The sequence below is a fragment of the Lissotriton helveticus genome, chromosome 8 (genome assembly GCF_964261635.1).
Source record: "Lissotriton helveticus chromosome 8, aLisHel1.1, whole genome shotgun sequence".
In the NCBI taxonomy this organism is placed as follows: Eukaryota; Metazoa; Chordata; class Amphibia; order Caudata; family Salamandridae; genus Lissotriton; species Lissotriton helveticus.
In genome coordinates this window covers 532,608,655-532,626,846 of record NC_136069.1, presented here as the reverse complement: position 1 = coordinate 532,626,846, position 18,192 = coordinate 532,608,655, and the positions used below count along the sequence as shown (strand labels likewise).

Below are 18,192 nucleotides of genomic sequence, written 5' to 3'. Positions count from 1 at the left end.
AACATGGAACACATGGCAAAAATCACTGACACAAATTGGTGAGTATTATGGTGTTTTATATAAATTAAAACATTTATATATACTCTCACATTTGTAACCAAGGCTGTCAACGCAAAGTGAAGCTTACAGTGATGTGTGCTAAAGTGACATTAGTGCTCAGTGATAGAACTTGGTGCATATATTATATACAAGGTGATTAAAATATGTACAAGGAAAAAGAAGGCCATAATATTATGACAATCACAATGACTCTGTTGCTTTATGCAAATTAATCAATCAAGAACGGTCCTCAACGACTCTGCCCTACCCAAAGAGCAATTTTGCGCATTCTCGCAACTTTTCAACTGAATTGTTCAACCCTCCCTTCACCTGTTATTGACAGGAAAGAACACCTGGCTGATTACCAGTGACAGCTGTCATTGTTGATAAAGCTTACCAGCCTATTTGGGGGCTAAGAGCAACAAAATCAATCCTTGAGGAACTAGATAGCATTTTGCCTTCTAGATTGTCCCATCTGTACAGAGGTAGGTCAGAATCATGCTTTACAGTCGACAACTCTTGTATTTCACCCCTAGTGCTGAATATATATAGTGTCTTCAAACTAAAAAGATTTAAATTTAGGAATCTGTACTCTGGTTCTTTTGATTTTCTTATGGGCTCCACATCTGAAGGCGCGGGCGGCTTAATGAAGGAAACTGACAGCATGCATCATGGCCTCTGACAAAACTCCACAGCAATAGCCACCAATTGCGCCATCCACTGGGCCCTATCACAACTGGTACATCGCAAGATAATAATCTAGTTGTGCTTCCTTCGACATCTGCTGCAGCACAACCAGCTAGGCTCTAAAGGGAATCAATTGTGTTGCAGTTCTTTTTGTTACATGTTGGGCATAAAAAAACATGCACCTTGTACAAATAGGTGCTGCATAGAAGTAAAGCTAGCCGTTACTCCATGGGAATGAGTGGGTTGTGGAAACATCTAAGGGCAAGGCATCCCAATTACATGAGTAGCCTGTGAAAGAACATGTCAAGAAGCAGAGGTCAGAGAAACTGCATTTCTGGAAGTACAACGCCAACAGCATTATGCAGCAATTTGCTACATATTGTAAACACTGCTCCAAAATTGTGGCTTCCAGCGACACCAACAAAGTAATTTTTTCCACGGAAGCCCACCATAAAGAAAAGAAAATGGATGATATTTAAAAATAAGGTTAAGAAAACTTCCGTTTAACACTGTTAAAAAAAAAAAAAAAAGTTTCGGAAGTTTCTTTTTTAAAAACTCAAAAAAAAATTACATTAGAGCTTCTCTGTGCAGATGGAGACATGCCTTTGCCCAAACTCCACTACATATGGCCATATGCCATGCGCAGATGGGGTTACCCACCTGAAGAATGTGTTAAACATGGTGCATTTAGAATATGATGAAAAGAAATAAATGAAATTCACTGGGGGAAAAAAAGGTTTAAGTGACGTTATAGTTATGTATGGGAATAAGATCTTGTGTTGCATTTATTTATTTTTTTACTCTGAAATTCACTGAGAAACTAAAGGGTAAAGTGACATTCTTTCGGTGTTGAAATGAGATAAAAACTAGTGTCAAAAAAACTGAATAAATCAATAAAACGCACGAATTATAATTTACTCATCTAACTATAACGCGGGCTACGGCCATGCCCTGTTATGACCTTATATAATACATCACTCATGACACGCTAAATGACATCACTGATATCACCTGTGACTAGGTGCGTCCAGTAATCATTGTCCACCGAGCCCAGAACGGGACAGAGAGGAGGGTGTTTGCTTTCTTGCGGCCGAAAGGTGCCCAGTCTTGAAAAACTGCTGCGACTGTCCAAGAGTCTCTGTGAAACACTCATCCATCACCCCGAGCCTGTGGTCAGGAAATGACAGTGCAGTAAATATCTTCAGCAGCTACCTTTTTAATGTACAAGCTGTTTTCGGCAAGGATTTTCAGCCCTCGCATAAAACACACTGTCATGAGTGACTGCCTGCTCTCCAAAGTCATTACTACTGGGATGATCGAACATCCTTCAGCGAACAAGTGGAAAACTTTAAATGTCATGTCAAGTTTGTTGAGGCCGTTCCCTAGCTTCTGTCCAAGGTTACATGAATATTGAACACTCTGCTCTTCAAGCAAGGAAGGCTGCCTGATCTGTATGGCAGAGGGATCACTCAAGAGGGTGGTAGCTGAGAGTTGGCCAGTCTAAAGAAAAAGAATATGTGTAGTACTCTGGGGGGGAAGCAAATCGGCCAGAGTCGTTCCGTCATCTGTTAGTCGAGCTGATACACAAAAGGCATAATGTACGAGACCCCATCGCTTGGCGATAACTTAATATTAAAATGTAAAAAAATACTGGCTCTAGGAAAAAGTTGAACGTTTTATGTCCGCTCCAGAAAGTTATTTAGTGGTGCTGTCCTGCACGTCCGGGAAGTCTTTTGAATTATCCTTGAATTGTGATTGACGCCAGGCAAGAAAACTACAGTAAGGTCTGTGCCATTTTCCATTTTGCTATCCTTAACTGACCTAAGCAGCTTGAAAATATAAATGGCTCGTCTGGTATGACTTCCCTTGCCACTTCTTATTAACAGACATCTTTGAAGTCTAAGTGGCGGCATATTCCAGCCCATCTTCCCACGCTTTGCTTTACCTCACCCCTACGCTTGTCTAGTTCGCTGTAAGTACCTAATGACGTGTGCGTATGTGTATCAATGTTCACTGGTGATTGCAAGAAGGATGACCTGGCTTTAAGTGCAGTGCATTTCAAATATGTTTTTGTCGCCAAGTTTTGGTGTTTCAATGTTAAAATAATTGTCTTCGGGTGCCCTGATGGTACATTAAGTTGAAGGTCTTATTAAAGGCAGTCAAGCACTACCGTCCGTCTTAGCGACATTCTGTATTTAGGTTTAGCCTGGGCAGCACATGCGCTGCTCTGCAAGGCATGCTAAATTGAAGTGTGAAGTGTGGAATTGAAGCCCCGCCCACTCTCCACCGATATGCATGCTGTATTAAAGTAAGGAATTGAAGCCCCGCCCACTCCACCCATATTTGTAATTCGCTTGTGTCATTGTCCATAGTAAATACTGGCTTATGATTCAATAGTAGGCTTGTTAGGCCCTCCTTTGTAACCTCCCATGAGGACTGGCCCTTTTACTTTGGCTGTTACATGGTAGGTCTTATACAGTCTGTAAGCACTACTTTTCTACTGCAGGCACTACATGCTTTCCTGCAACATTCAGCGTGTCATGCGCTCTTTCACAGGGCACTTTTATAAGAAAAAAGCATTTGTTTGTCAACTTGACAAACAAGTGCTTTTTTTGGTAAAAGCGCCCCATACGGCACTTTAACTTCAATAGCGGCCGCGGACCTTTCTTTAGACATGGCTCATCTAAAGAAAGCGGCGTGGCTCTATTAAAGTGAAAAGCGCAGCATAAGGCGCTTGTAAATAACAAGCATTTGCAATGCAATCGGTCTCGCATTTTAGAAAGTGCGACCTGCTGGTATGGTAAATGACAATGCCTTTTATTTATGTGTTGTTTTTTAAACACATAAATAAAGGGCATTGTGATTTACAATGCTATTAGCTCAAAATCTCGCAATTGCGAGACCTGTTGCATTGCAAATGCTTGTTCTGTGTGGAGGCGCTGATATTCTGTCTAGCTTCAAGTATGAATGGAAGCTTTTCACATACAGCACAGATATAATAGGTGAAAACAGATTTTTGTTGATGTGCTGATTTTTCTAAAAATGTTGGGCTTATGAAGAGGTGCTTATTTTGGCGCGGAGAGCAGCTGATCAGATTTATTTGTAGGCTACAATTCTTAAAATGAATACTCCAATGTTAAGTCTTAATATTGTGGGCCACTGATGCCTGGAGTAAATTCGAGTCGGACCAGAACTCTTTGACTCTGCTTACCACATTCCATTTGTAAATGAACTGCCTTAAGATACTTTTACCATCTTCAAAGGTCTTCCAATATGTTACAAGCTTGGTCTATCCCCAAGTTGGTCTGCATCTCAAATAATTACCCAGAACGCATCTTAAACTGCTTTTGCTTATTTCAGTCGAGATTTAAGCATTTTCTTATTTTCATTATGAAATCACATACCTACAACTGTCGTCTCTCTGAAAAAAAGATGCGCATATTTTACAAAACAAAAAAAAGTTGTAAGGGCTGTCTCATCTTCTGGAATGTTGCTGGGCATCAGACTGAATCGAGGAGATTGTCAATATCCAAAGATGCGTGCTGGTTAGAGCTGCAAAGGCGTCCCCACCGACTTTGACTTAATGGGTCCATACCACTGCCCCACTTGCCTGTGTTAGCCATCTCTTTTTATCGAGCAACACATGCTACAATCTAATGCGTGCCACAATTTAAAGTTGTCTTAGGTCTCTCCTGCGCAGCGTGCATGCATTGCATAGTAGGCCTTTAGCCGTCGCTCTGCTCTTTTTGGAACCACACACTTGTGCTTGTGGCGGCATCCAGCTTGCGGGAGCCAGCAGGAGCGCGACACAAGCACGAGTGCAGTGCTTCCAAAAAAGAGCAGACTGCGCGCACACGCACGCACCAAGGGTACGGTGTCTGCGCCACGCTCACTCGTGCTTGTTTAATTTATTGCTACCTGGATACGCGCTTTTGCACACCACTCCAATTCGTGTCATTTGTTAAGTAGCTTTCTTTGTGACTTTGAACGATACTACACTGTACATATTTGTTATTGTTTGGTGTGACTAAAGAGGTGTCGCAACATTTGCACAAACTGATGGCACACTTTTTTGATGTTTTCATCAATTGAACACAATCTGTCAGACCCAACCATTGACCGTTAACTGAGAAAATAGTCTAGTTTTGTGGCATGCATCATGTTTTCTTTTGGCACCGGTGCCCCTATGTCATTGCAAATAATTTAATCTGCTAAAAATCTGACAGTGGGGGTGAGGCGGTGCTTCCAGTCCCAGTACGGCTGCTTCGTAACCGTCATCACATATGGCCAACAACGCAGCCAGGCCGACAGAGGCAGGACGCAGTGCACTTGGGACATTTGTGCATTTTAGGTATTGCAGATATGAAGAAAGAGCCTTTCTACACAGGTGTACAGTGTCAGAAGGCATGATAACTTTTCTTCCGAGTTTACAGCCTCCTGCCCTAACGTCAAATAGCGACTTGTAGTTTTTGAGTTATAAGCGGTGCCGATAATACACATTCGCTTTATGGGAGGATGACTCTCCTCCTGCCTCTCCCTTTTCTTATCTTCTTTCATTCTCTGTGTTTTTCTGTCTTTGTCTCTCTACCTGTGCTATTTCGGTCTTTTTCGCCTCTTTTGTCTATATCTATCAATGTCTTCATCACTGCCTTTGTCTCTCTACATTTTTCCTTCTATCCTAGTTTCTTCTATTCTTTTTTATCCAAATCTCACCATCACAGTTTTTTAGGTCGAGCCTAGAGCAGCGCATGCGCTGCTGCTCGACTTTTAGTAGGGGGTAAAAAAAAGTGCTATCCACAAGCTTTTCGTGGCCTAAAGCTTGCGTGCATGTGCTCGTGAACGCGTGCAGCCGCCATCTGCCTTTCTTATCTTATTAAACCTTCAAGCCGTCATGGCTCATTAAGTGCTTTCGCGCACCGTTGTTTGTTAGTAGAAGCCAGAGTTTCTTTTGCCTCTCTTCTCTGCACTGTATACATAGTATACATGCTGGGAGAGTGCCCCGAGAAGACACCGTTTCAAATGCAAGAGTATAAAATGCACTTTGGTTTATTCATTGAGGCATTTACGTTTTAAACTGACGAATGACACGATTTAAAGAGTAGATCGTACTGGTGCTTTTGCAGTTAAAGATAATCAGATTTTTAAAAAAATGTATTTACTGTCTGCTACAAAGGACGACAACTACAGCAGCCATAAACTGACCTTGCGATTATTATCTGCCTAACGCATCGCATGCTTTACTGCTGTTTGCAGAGACGGGCCTTGCAGACTTCCCAGGCTCTGTTTCCTAATCTTTGTGTCAGGACAGAAATAAACGAACAGTACTTCTCTTCGGCGCCTTGCAAGGGGTATAAAGTGCTACTTTAATGCAATTAGCATTACGCTTCTTGGCTCTTCCGCCCCTTTCTCTCGGTCCTAGCTTTACAGTGCATGTTTATCCCCGTTCACACTTCCCCGTTCCTTTCCTTTCAGTCTCACCTTCCGTTTATTTTTCCCTTTCTCTGTCATTGACTGTCCTTCATTTACAGCCTCCTTCGCGTCCCTATTGTTCTTTCTCCCGCCTTCATTAAGCTCTATTTTCTGTTCGTCTTTCATTTCTTTACCAATGTTTATCTCCTAGCTGAGCTGCCACTATGACAATGGAGTAATGCGGCAGTGTTGCTGTCCTATGCTGCCGCATTCTCGCTTTTTGGTGCCCCTCCTGTCTGCTGCATATGCATATTCCCTCTGCCTGGATGGAATACTTGTAGAAGTGTCTTTATAAAGTATGCAATCTGCAGTGAAATAAATAAAGGAAGCCATATTTTCTTCAGAAAAAAAACCCTTGCGCTAGAAGTGGACTGTGTAGTCATCTGTCTGTGCTACACTGGAGCTCTGAGCCCCCACGCTGTCCAGCTCCCCCCTCCCCCCAGGGGTTTCTTACAGTTTGGTGACTTTTTGACACCCCCCCCCCCTAGTAGATCTGTCTGCCTCCACCTTCCTTGTCGGTATTTGATTGTTGGAGATCTGGTTGGAATGGGCAGCTCGGGCTCGGAGACGCTCCTCCATTAAGGCCACAACTCTCTGTAAACAATCGGTTTTATCGAGCGAAATGGGTCAAGAACGAGGCACCTCTGTGGATGCGAACAAGAGCTTCACAATAAATGGGCAACAAGTACTGAATAAGACTGATAACCTACAAACTAGACACAGCTTACAGGGAAAAAAGTGCTCCAGATAGAAAATCAGTAATAAATAAAAGACACACATATACAACAATTATGATGGCTTATTGACTGCTGACTACGATCCAGGAATAAGAGGGAGGCCATAAAATATAACCAAGGCAAAAACTATCCTGAAGATAGGAAAATAAATTGCCCTGAGGTTTAATCTACTTCATGGAAGTGTTGAGTGGCTAGCATCTACAACATTCTATATATGTGATGCGCAATAGAGCACAAACTATCTCCTGCAAATGTTTAGCCTACAAGGAGTTGCCGCTACAGAGTTCCTCAAACTACTTTCTCCTGTCCTGACCCTACCTGCCCAAATAATCTACTACTGCATGCCTAGGAGAAAGGCAACTAGATAACTCCTATTTTGTGAAGTTGTGAATCTTAAGAAGCTGTCACCTAGTACAGAAACATGACATCTGGATTCACATTAGACGCAATCATGGCAGAGCTCAAAAACGTACTCCTTATCAACAGTAGAATAATCCACAGCCAACAACAGCAGAGCGCTGAAGACTTTTACTAGTGTCCTGGCAGTCATAAAGTTCTGCATGGACACCACTGACAAATGCCTGAAGGTGCTAGAGAATCAAGTGACAGACACAACAGATTGAATAGCAGAGCTGTTGAACACACCTTCAAGGTAGGAGCTCAGGAGCATTTTATGCCTTTTTGGGGCTGCAAAAACAACAGAAGCACAAGAGATGATCACTTTACTTCTGACATTCATCCAGCAACTTCTACACATAGTGTTCAATCCCCCGCTGGAATCAAGGTATCAACACGCAAACGAAGACTCACCCAGACCAACCATAGCCCTCCCACTTCAAAACCAACAAGAAGAACAATTATCTAAGCAGCGAAGAAACACAGACTGTATACTTACAAAGGCCAGAAAGTCATATCAGCTGATTTCTCTAACAAAACACACACTATTTACCTGGCCGAATATTTTGGCCTCTCGCCACTCGTCAAATAACTCAACCTTCAATAAGGCATGCTGGACCTGGCAAAACGATAGTTCCAGCCTGTGGTAGGACAAGAGAGTTTACAGGTCCGGCTGGGTTAGAACAAAGGCTGGAATACATACACCCATTGTCCCTAATCATGGACATAAATCTTCAAACAATTAATATAAGCAGGAATATGTAGGGCTCGGCAGACAAGCATAGAGAAACAGACAAAGTTTGCAGGGGCGTAGCTTAAGTGTGGGTGTTTGGGGTGTGACACCCCCGGATAAATGCATTCTTGGCTTGGTAGTTGACTCTAGGGGCCCTCAATCGGGTCTGCTTTCTCTGCATTGTTTTTTCTCGTTGTGAGCCAGGAATGAAAAAGAAAACAGTGACCTTTGATGTAAACAGGGGAGAGAGAGAAAGAGATACCCATCTGGTGGCTGAATTTGAAACTATGAAAACAGATAACCTGGAAACCGGCTTCCCTGATTGTCCAAATTTTGTGATGCTATGCAAATATTTTATTTCACAAAGCCTCCCTTTTTCTTTATTATTGCATATGAGCGCACTTTTAAATACTTGAGTTCAGGATGTGTGCTGTACATGCCCCTCTTGCATTTGATGTTATAGACCATAATGTTGCTCCATTTATTATAAGAATCTAGGCCACGTTTAGAGTTTACATTACTACGGACTTCCCTCTTAGTTCACTAATGCCATTGTCATTGTGGGGTGATCAATGAATGTTTCTAAAAATGATAACTTGTAATAAATGTCTGTCTCTTCAGTGATGTTGTCTGGTGTACTAAGGTGCAATGTTACAATTTAAAGAAATACACTTTATTGAATTCTGAATAGATTTATCATATTTTTGTTATGTTTGTAGCACGATAAACATGCAAAATGTTTTCATGGCTCTGCTTATGCATGGACTCTTACAGCCAAGCCAGACCCAAAACACGGGTTTTGATTGGCACGCCCTATGAATTCGCCTGCGTGCCCTCCTCTATTTGGAACCCAGGCTTATTACGTGGGGCCGTCAGTCGCTTGATAAAATTATTTGGAAATGGAGAGCATTAGAAACGTGGAGCCCTGCCCTCGTGCACCGTTTTGAAAACACTACTATAAAGTAAGGATTCTTGGAGCAGACACGAAAAAAGACTGTGTGCAGTGAAAATACATTTATAATAAATGATCCTAGGGCAAAAGGGACTCCAGGCCATTGTATTAAACATGACTGTAGTCACAAGTTCCCATGGAGAACTACCAGGCCCAGGAGGCACGGGCAGGAGTCTAGCTTCGGTGGGTGTGTTAATGATGGGACACCTCTCAAATGCATTCTTGGTTTGGTAGTTGAGTCTGTGGGTCCTGAGTCGAATCTGTGATGTCTGTTTTCCCCATAATTCTCATCTTACTCAGAGGTTTTAGCGTCTTTATTTTTTTGATTGGGATCTTAAAAGTGTATATAGTGCACAGTTCACCAAAAATGTAGTAAATCTGCACCCATAGAAGTAATCTATAAATGGGTGCAAATTTAAAATGTTTTGAAATCCTTCTACATTGGCAGTGGTAGGCTTGGAAAGCTTCATCAGTCTCAAGTTTCCTGGTATACTACTGGCAATCAAACACATAAAAGGTGGTGAGATTAATGTTTGCAAATAGTCTAACCAGTGTCAGTTACTGGAGTAGGCTCCAATCCATCGTTTTTTGCCCACTGTGTCTCTCTTGACAGAGGCCCACCTAATGTAAACCAGTACTGAACCTGTTCCTCATGGGAACAGTCCATCCCGAACCTTGGTCATCTTGGCCCCCCTTCTGCAGCCTACTGCTTTTTTGGTTGGGAAATTTGAAATTCACAACCCCTCGAATACCACTGACTAAGCTATGCCCCTGAGAGTTCGTAAAAAAGCCAACCCCCCTGGGTCTCTTTCCTCACCACAAATGTTGTGGGCAGCAGGTAAAACATATTTAAGAGGCATCCTCATGAGTGGCTCAAAGATCTCATAAAAAGCAGCAGGAGATCAACAAAAATGCCGGAACTTGACATCCACAAGCTACAAACCTCGTATCGCACTGTACCATCCTCAGTTCTTCATTTTTTGACAAAGAAACCATTTGAACTCAATGCCTTTTGATAACAACAGCTGAGAAGGACTTAACCCATATGAAAAAGCTAAATGTTTGAACATACTGAAAAGGCAAGACATGTCCTTATATGGCAACTGCAACACATTGAAGAGCAATCAGCCATCGCAGCAGTGTGTACTGGAAAAGGTATGGCTACCTCCCAATCTGCTGACATCCTGAAATAATTTGTCACCTTTTACACCTACTTATAAACCTCTAACTAGCCAGTAACTAACTCTAGCAAAAACACCTTAATGAGTAAATTTGACTCCCTACGTTACTGCCACACTTTAGCAACAAGTTGCACCTCGAAATAATGAACGAAATAAGAGATGCAGTAAAGAATATGGTAGTGACCAAAACCCCTAGAGAAGATGGCTTTCGACTTGACATTTGCAAATTTACACAAGCACAGATAGTACAACTCTTATCGTACATCGATCGAGAAGCAATGGAGATGGGCTCTCTTCCCACTGAATTTAACAGAGCACACATCTGTCTGATCCTCAAACCCAGAAAGGATGTATTCTCCTGTGTCAGTTGCAAGCTGATCTCCCAAATAAACTATGTCAGAAAAATATGGGCCAGCATAACCACAAGGCTCAGCAGAGTGATATGCTTCTTGATCCATGAAAACCAGGTCAAATTCGTGCTACACCGATCATCCCGAGACCACATGCTATTTCTAATGCAACTCTTCTGGTGAACAAGGCAGGACAAAATTGAGAAAGTGTTACTTTCCTTAGATGCAGAAAAGGTGCTTGAACAACTGGAGTGGCTGTATCTTTTCCGGACTATGAAATGTTTTGGCATCGCAGGAAACTGGCTCAGGATGGTTCAATGGTTATACGCTAACCCTGCTGCACAGATCGGATCCTGGGCTTTATTTCAGAGGCATGAGTCAAGGATGTTCCCTGTCACTGCTGCTCTTTCTTTTAGCTCTAGAACTCTTGGCCATAGCACTAAAGCAATGCCAAAGCACGCCCCTGCCCCACCGCATCAACAAGTCCTGGATTCCCTCATGGCAGGTCCGGATTGGAATATTTGGGAATATTAGCCAGCACCAGCTTTCCCTCTGTGGTCCATGACAATGTACTGACACCACTGGAGAACAGCAGGAAAAACTTTGATAAGTGTAAGTCCCAGCAACTCCCCCTTTGGGGTCCAATCAAAATGGCTGTAGCGCTGAGACTCACTTAAGTCTTCAGTATGTTGCTGTTGAAGTTCGCCACTACCACCCTCAAACTGATACTCAGACATGAAAATTTGTGTGCGATCAAACATTGCCGAGACTAGCTGCAAAAATGCTCTACTCCGCCATAGGCTCGGGAAGTCTTTCTCTGGCATTCATGCAAAAGTACTTAAAAGCATTTCTTTTTGCAGTACATTAGAGCCAAAAAAAAGGAAAGGCGATGCAGAAATAGACCATCTCACAATGGATAGTGCTTCGCATCAAAATCTGCTACGTATTTGCCAAAAAAGCAAACTCCTGAAGGTTTGCATGCTCACTGCACCAGGGCCAAGGCTGTGACCACTGTATTAGCTTGTGGAGTGCCTGTTCTGGTTGTCTGTCAGACAGCAACGTGAGCTTCCCTGCACACATTTACGCAGCACTACTGCTTAGACGGTCATGTCCAACGAGAAACAAACTTTGCCCATTCGGTCCTGCAGGATGTTTTAGTATAGATCCATGTCGCTATCCCACCTTCAGGGAGTTATGGCTTGGGTAGCTAATCTAAGGTAAGGAATCTGCAGCTAGAAGTCTCTATTATATTAACACGTTACTTACCTTCGATAACGCCTTATCTTGTAGACTCTATCGAGCCACAGAATCTTTACCGACCACCTATCCACCCCGCTTTGCGAACTGGTTTCCCTTTTAAGGGCTCTAGCTTAACGCTACTAGGTCTTCGTACCCTATTGTTCTAAACAATACCAATCACACACATATTGTTACCTACATGAGCGTATATAGCAATTGAAATTTCACAGAAATAGAAGCACACTGGATTACCAGCTGGCAGTATCTACAATATGCATGTTTATACATAAAAGAGCATAAAAAAAGTAATAAAAGAATAATAAGAGAAAGGGAGATACGTTGTGCAAAGTGGTACAAAATTTATTTAGCAATGTTATCAATTTTTTGTTATCACTGGCAAAATCAACACTTAATATAAATGCATTCAAAAAAACAATTTATAAAAACATCAAAGATCAATCATTTAAAATTGTTCATCAGAACAAGGGTCGACGCAGCGTTTCGGTTGGGGATTGGAATAAAAAACCTTCTTCAGGACCAGTTCTAAGAAGAAACAGACAATTAATATTTTATATCTACATAGTGTATATTTTATGCACAAGTTAACTCCAACAACATCTTTATCCCATTCTGTACATCTTTCTCAGAGAATCACTCTATATATTGTTAAACATATTGTATTCTTTACTACAAGCTAAACATCCTCATCTAAGTAGGTTACAGTATTGGTATTGTCAGGAAACAGAATCTTGGGGTACGGTCAAGGTCATAGCTATTGTAGCTGATTCTCTCTATAAGAATAAGAAGAAGATATAAACAACCACATGGCTGGTAACCTCAGGTAACCAGCCATGTGGTTGTTTATATCTTATAGAGAGACAAAACCCGAACCAGCTACAATAGCTATGACCTTGGGGAGCTGCTCACAACAGTTTTTGGGATCCAGTTTGATGCCTGAATATAAGGAAAGGTATCCGCGGCTAGATAGTCTCTACCAGATTAGGCGTTACCGAAGGTTAGTAACTTGTACATAATCAGGCAAGACTTATGTGACTGTGATTCAGCGACTGTACAGATGATCGTTTTAAAGTGTGAAGTGCAATCCAAAGTTTAACTGTGATCGTTTTCAGTTGTAAGAGGTAGAACTGGATATATAATCTCTTTGATTTTTATACAGAATCCTCTTAGCTGGCCTGGTTTCCCATTTCAAACGACAACCATGTAAATGATAAACATTTGTATAGTTTTGCAATAAATATCTAAGAACTAACATTCCTTATTCACGTTTTTTATTGGTTTCCTTTATTAACAGTGCAAATAGCGCACCAAGCATGTGGGATGTAGCACTATATTATGGACCTGTTTTCTAAAGATATCCGTTCTTACTCCCTACTGCAGAAATCCAGAAGGCCGCCCTGGAAAGATCACGTTCACGCCACAATATCAACTTCAACGCCCCAAGGGCTCCAGTTGCCAAGGAACTCAATTACGATGCAGAGTCACATTCATCGACGACGCGGGCCAAAGTCGCAGTAAAGAAGGCAGGCAGTCATTCGGAAAGTAGTCACGAGCAGGCGAACGAACCTGCTGGCTTGGCTACCAAATCCGAGCCGGTTCCCGAAGTAGAGGCCCTGCTAGCAAGACTACGGGCCCTGTAGATCTCCGCTGCTACGGACATTGCTATCATGATGCATCGAACGACTACAGCGTCTCGAATCCAAGCCATTTTGTGTGACTGACATTTATGTGTGTGCTTAAGTGTTTTTTTATATATCATCCAGTATTTTGAATGCGCCCATTGAATGCACTACTTACCCCCCATCGGGGTCTTGCACATCTCTTTGTATGTTATCAAAGTTTAGGTCAGTTGGGTTTGCATCTCAGATTCAGCAGGGCCTTGCAAAACTAAGGTGCTTATTCCAGAGCCTAGACATCACACCACTTAAGGTGTTCTCTGCAGGCTACTTTACATTGATCATGGTTTCTAAATGTACCAGTGAAAGCTATATATGGCTTTCTAATATGGTACTGTGGCTGTGTCCTATCTTTTACATTGTCTTGGACTTACTACACTCCCCGCAGTGTGGAAATATTCACTTGTAGCTCATAAATGGCCTAGCTCCCAAAAAGAGCCTTACTGAACTTGTCTTGTGTGTAACTTGTAAGGCACAATCGCACACCTCGGTGGTAGCATGCTAGTGCATCTAGTTATGCAGAAGGGATGGGGTGGGGAACAACAACTGTATAATGACATCTGATTTTGTACATAGATAAATGGTAACCCAAGTCAAACATCTATCTCTTGTCTAACCATGAGACAATATATAGATATATATATGTACATTAGCAATATATATATATCACAATCAAACACAAATCTGAATTTGTTTATGCAATACCAATCTTCTGTACAGTGTACACAAAGTATCTAATGCACAATAATTCACGTAGTCACTGCTGAAAATGATCTTGGCGATTTTATCAAACTACTAGAGGATTTTGCAGACACACAGGCACGATCAGGAGGCCCACCTACTGAAGTTACAGTGAACCTCACTCTATTTAGTCATCTTCCAAGAGATTCGCCTGCTTCAGGTGTCCACGCGATAATTCAACATTTAGCACTTGCAGACTTCATTTAACACGCCTTTTGGGTATTTACTAAATATTTAGTTAGTGCAACCAAAGCACTTGTTTGCTATGTATATACATAATGTAACCTAAAATATTATAATATATGTATATTTACAGATGTATTAATTAAAACAGCAAGCTTTGTCGCTGTGAGCTGACGCCTCAAGATGTTTGTTTACCAAAGTTGTTTAGAATTCGTTCATTGTAAAACGTGGGTACTCCAGAAGTAGTATTGTGCTGATCTTTTCCCATTTGATGAAAAATGCTTTTGGAGTTATGCAGTTGTATACAAGCCTTTGGCGAAACATTCAGAAGTGTCGCGTTTTTTAATGTACAGATCTTCTTTTGTTAGGGTTCGTTGGTTGGAACTGAACTAGTCAAGAGCCTATTTGTAGGTTCATCTGTCCAGGTGGAATACCAACCAGTAAATAAGCATAACGTTTAATATTTCACATTTTAAGGCCCTGTAGCGCCTGTCTTGACTATGGCCTATGGACTATGGCCTACCCATGTACAGCCCTTATTGGGTAGCTCTCAAACAGACGACCACCTTTTTACTGAGGATGGTATACGCTAGTTGCAAGGAGCTACATACATTCAAGGGAACCTGGGATAAAGCACATTTGAGGTATCATTCCCGTGGTGGGTTCAAAGTGTTGGAGTTTACAGATGACTAGATGTAGATGCCTTTGTTTTTTAATCATAGGCAGGACCAAAACATAACGAAATAAAATGCATGCCGTGCAGCATTTTCTTGGGAAATGTAGTCTAGTTGTAACTTTGAGGTATGATGAGGACTTTTGTGGTGCAGGTATATGAATAAAAAGGAAATAATAATGATACGTGGGTGCTACTTGTATACCAAACAGTTGTATTTCATGTTAACGCACAAAGAACCAAACTTAAAGGACTAGTGAATGTTTGGGTTCGGATCATGACAATCTGTCATCATCCCTAATGTTTTCGGATGACCCAAATTTTTAATCATGAGCGTTTTACACTGCCCTTTTGGGATGAACTTCTATGACGGGCTTTTTGGCATAAAAAGTACATTTCTCTTCTGCAAGCTGTCTTTAAATGTTTTTAAGACATTCATAAATATCCGATGAGAGTACAATAATGTCATTTTATTGTTATTTTTTCTTGGTTATAATCTTTTCATCCAAGATATATATTTTCGTTTCTAAAAGGCAACAAGAATGTTCCTTTACATTTGCAAATATATTGTTAAGTGTATTCAACAAAAGATGGCAGAATAAATGTGTAAAATCCCCATGTGTTTTGCCAATTTTTTAGGTGCAGACACTACACAGGAGCTGGTAGGGAGCGGATGAGAATTTTTTTCACGATAACTTTGCAATCCTCTTTATAATTTTTACAACTTTATTGATAAATGTTACTTTGACAATTTAGATTGAAATGTCCGAAAGGTTCCATAATATCCCAGTGCAATCCCTCTTTACAAACATTTGTGCTTCAATGTGTAATATAATGGATTATACACTGGGGATATTTTGATGAAGGGCACCGTGATTGCACCTGTCTTTTTCTTTATAACAGAGGTGCCCAATAAGGCTGGATACGTGATAGGTGCCCCACAGAACCACTGACTGTATAAACATTATGTATTTGATAAAACATTTGTATGCGAAAAAGAGAATTTACCTGATTTTCCAGTTGTAGAACTATTTTTCAAAACTTTAAGTAAACAGTACATCTGATTTAATGGGTCTGTAAATGAACAACTATACTATATTTTTGTCTTGCTTATTCTATCTCCCAGCATGTTTACTTACACCTTGTTTCTGATGTATACTGATACATGCAGATCCCTCACCTCTTGCCATTGAGTTTGAAGTCTAGGGGTGATACCTACCATGGGGGGATAACCTGCCCTGAGGTCGTGAGCGATGTCAGATAAGAGGAACACCTGGCAAACGGATTGACGTAATAGGGCTGAGGGAGGGCAACTTTTAAAAAGAAGGCAAGTCTCTAAAACTACCTCAGGAGCTGGATCCAGAAAGAGGTCCGAATCAGTGACACCCACAGCTGCATTGTTGCTCCATCAGAGGGTGCATCTTACTTCCACTGGCATCTACGGATAAGAAGGCCTGAACAATTTTGTAATCACTTATGTTTGTGATTTGTATGTAAAAAAGGTTTGTTAACTTTTTCAAACACCAAATCACACATTTTTATTTGTACTTCAAGGTTTGTCTGTTTGTTAAATAAACCTTATATTTAGTCTTCAGGAAAAGGGTTCCCTTGTTGTTTGTCTGATTCATATCCTGTCCTTTTTCTTGGCATTAGGGTAACTCCCTTGAGAGTGTTTTAACATGCTTAGGTAAAGACATCGGAACAGTGTGAGAACTGACGAGGAAGCTTGAACAGCCAGAAAATAGGATCTACGGTACTGCAATCCTTGGGAATAGACCGAAAGGGGAAACAGCCTTTACAACATGGTTATTAACATACAATACCTTTACCACACATCCAATACTACGCATATACCTTTCCTACACACATTTGTACTCCACATAATCCTTTACCATGCAAGCCTTTACATTGAAAATGTAAGTATTTCACAGGTAGGTAGGTGTGTGTGTGTGTGTGTGTGTGTGTGTGTGTGTGTATATATAGATAGATGTGTGTGTATTTATATATATATATATATATATTATATATATATATATATATATATTATATATATGTATTTTTTTAACTGAATAAAAACAAAGGTTACAGGAACAAAACCATTGCAATTCAGCAGTTCTAGTTACCTGAGCTAACTATAACTTAGCCCCCGCAATGCACTGCTTATGACCTCAGATATTACATCACTCATGATATGGTCAGTGGCATCACTAATGACATTTCAAATGACATCACTGTTGACACCATACACAGATTCACTCACACCCCATGCAACCTCTCATATGTCCACTCACACAACCACTCACATACCCATTCATAAACCACACACACACACCCACTCTCTCCTGTAGACAATAATACAATCAAATCCCCCATCCATTCAGCCACTTCTACACACCTTCACTCACTAATACAGCCACTCATGTACCCATATGGCTACTCACATCCATTGACTAATCCAGTTAACCACTTGCATACCTGTTCACACATCCATACATACATAGTCACATACCCACTCATTCACCTATATAGCCAGTGACAGACACATATTGTGCAAAACAGCCACTCACACTCACCCATACATCCATTCAAACAACCACTAACACACCCTCCCTGAGCCACTCACACAGCCACTCAGTCACCAAAACAGTAACACACACTCCCCCTACCGATATAGCCTCTAGGACAGCCACTCACTCTCCTATACAGCCACTTACACACCCTCTCAATAACCCCTACAAAAACTCACACAGCCACTCACTCACCCATACAGGTACTCAGACACCCATGCAGCCATTTACACTCCCACTCAATTACTGACACATCCACTCACTCACCCATACAACCACTGACACAGCCACTCACTCATACAACCTCTCACGCACCCACAGAACCACTTACATACCCATTCAAACATCCAGACAACCACTCACTCACCCTTAGTCACTTATACAGACACTCACTCTCCAATACAGCCATTCACACACACACTTACTCACCTATACAGCCACTCACACAACCATCAAGTGACCCATACAATCACTCACTGTCCAACACAGGCACTCCCTTACCCATACAGTTACTCACATACCCACTAACACATCCATACAGGCATTCACAC

General features: G+C 41.4%; 1 protein-coding gene across 1 annotated transcript in view; it reads left to right on the top strand.

Moving 5' to 3' along the window:
• Positions 1–15,690, top strand: part of DIAPH3 (diaphanous related formin 3) — a 2,176,287-nt gene extending 2,160,597 nt beyond the window's left edge. Inside the window, exon 28 of the mRNA XM_078657410.1 lies at positions 13,182–15,690. Coding sequence (XP_078513536.1) covers positions 13,182–13,441 — 260 coding nt within the window. The 3' untranslated portion in view covers positions 13,442–15,690. The remainder of the gene's footprint in view (positions 1–13,181) is intronic.
• Positions 15,691–18,192: the final 2,502 nt, after the last annotated feature.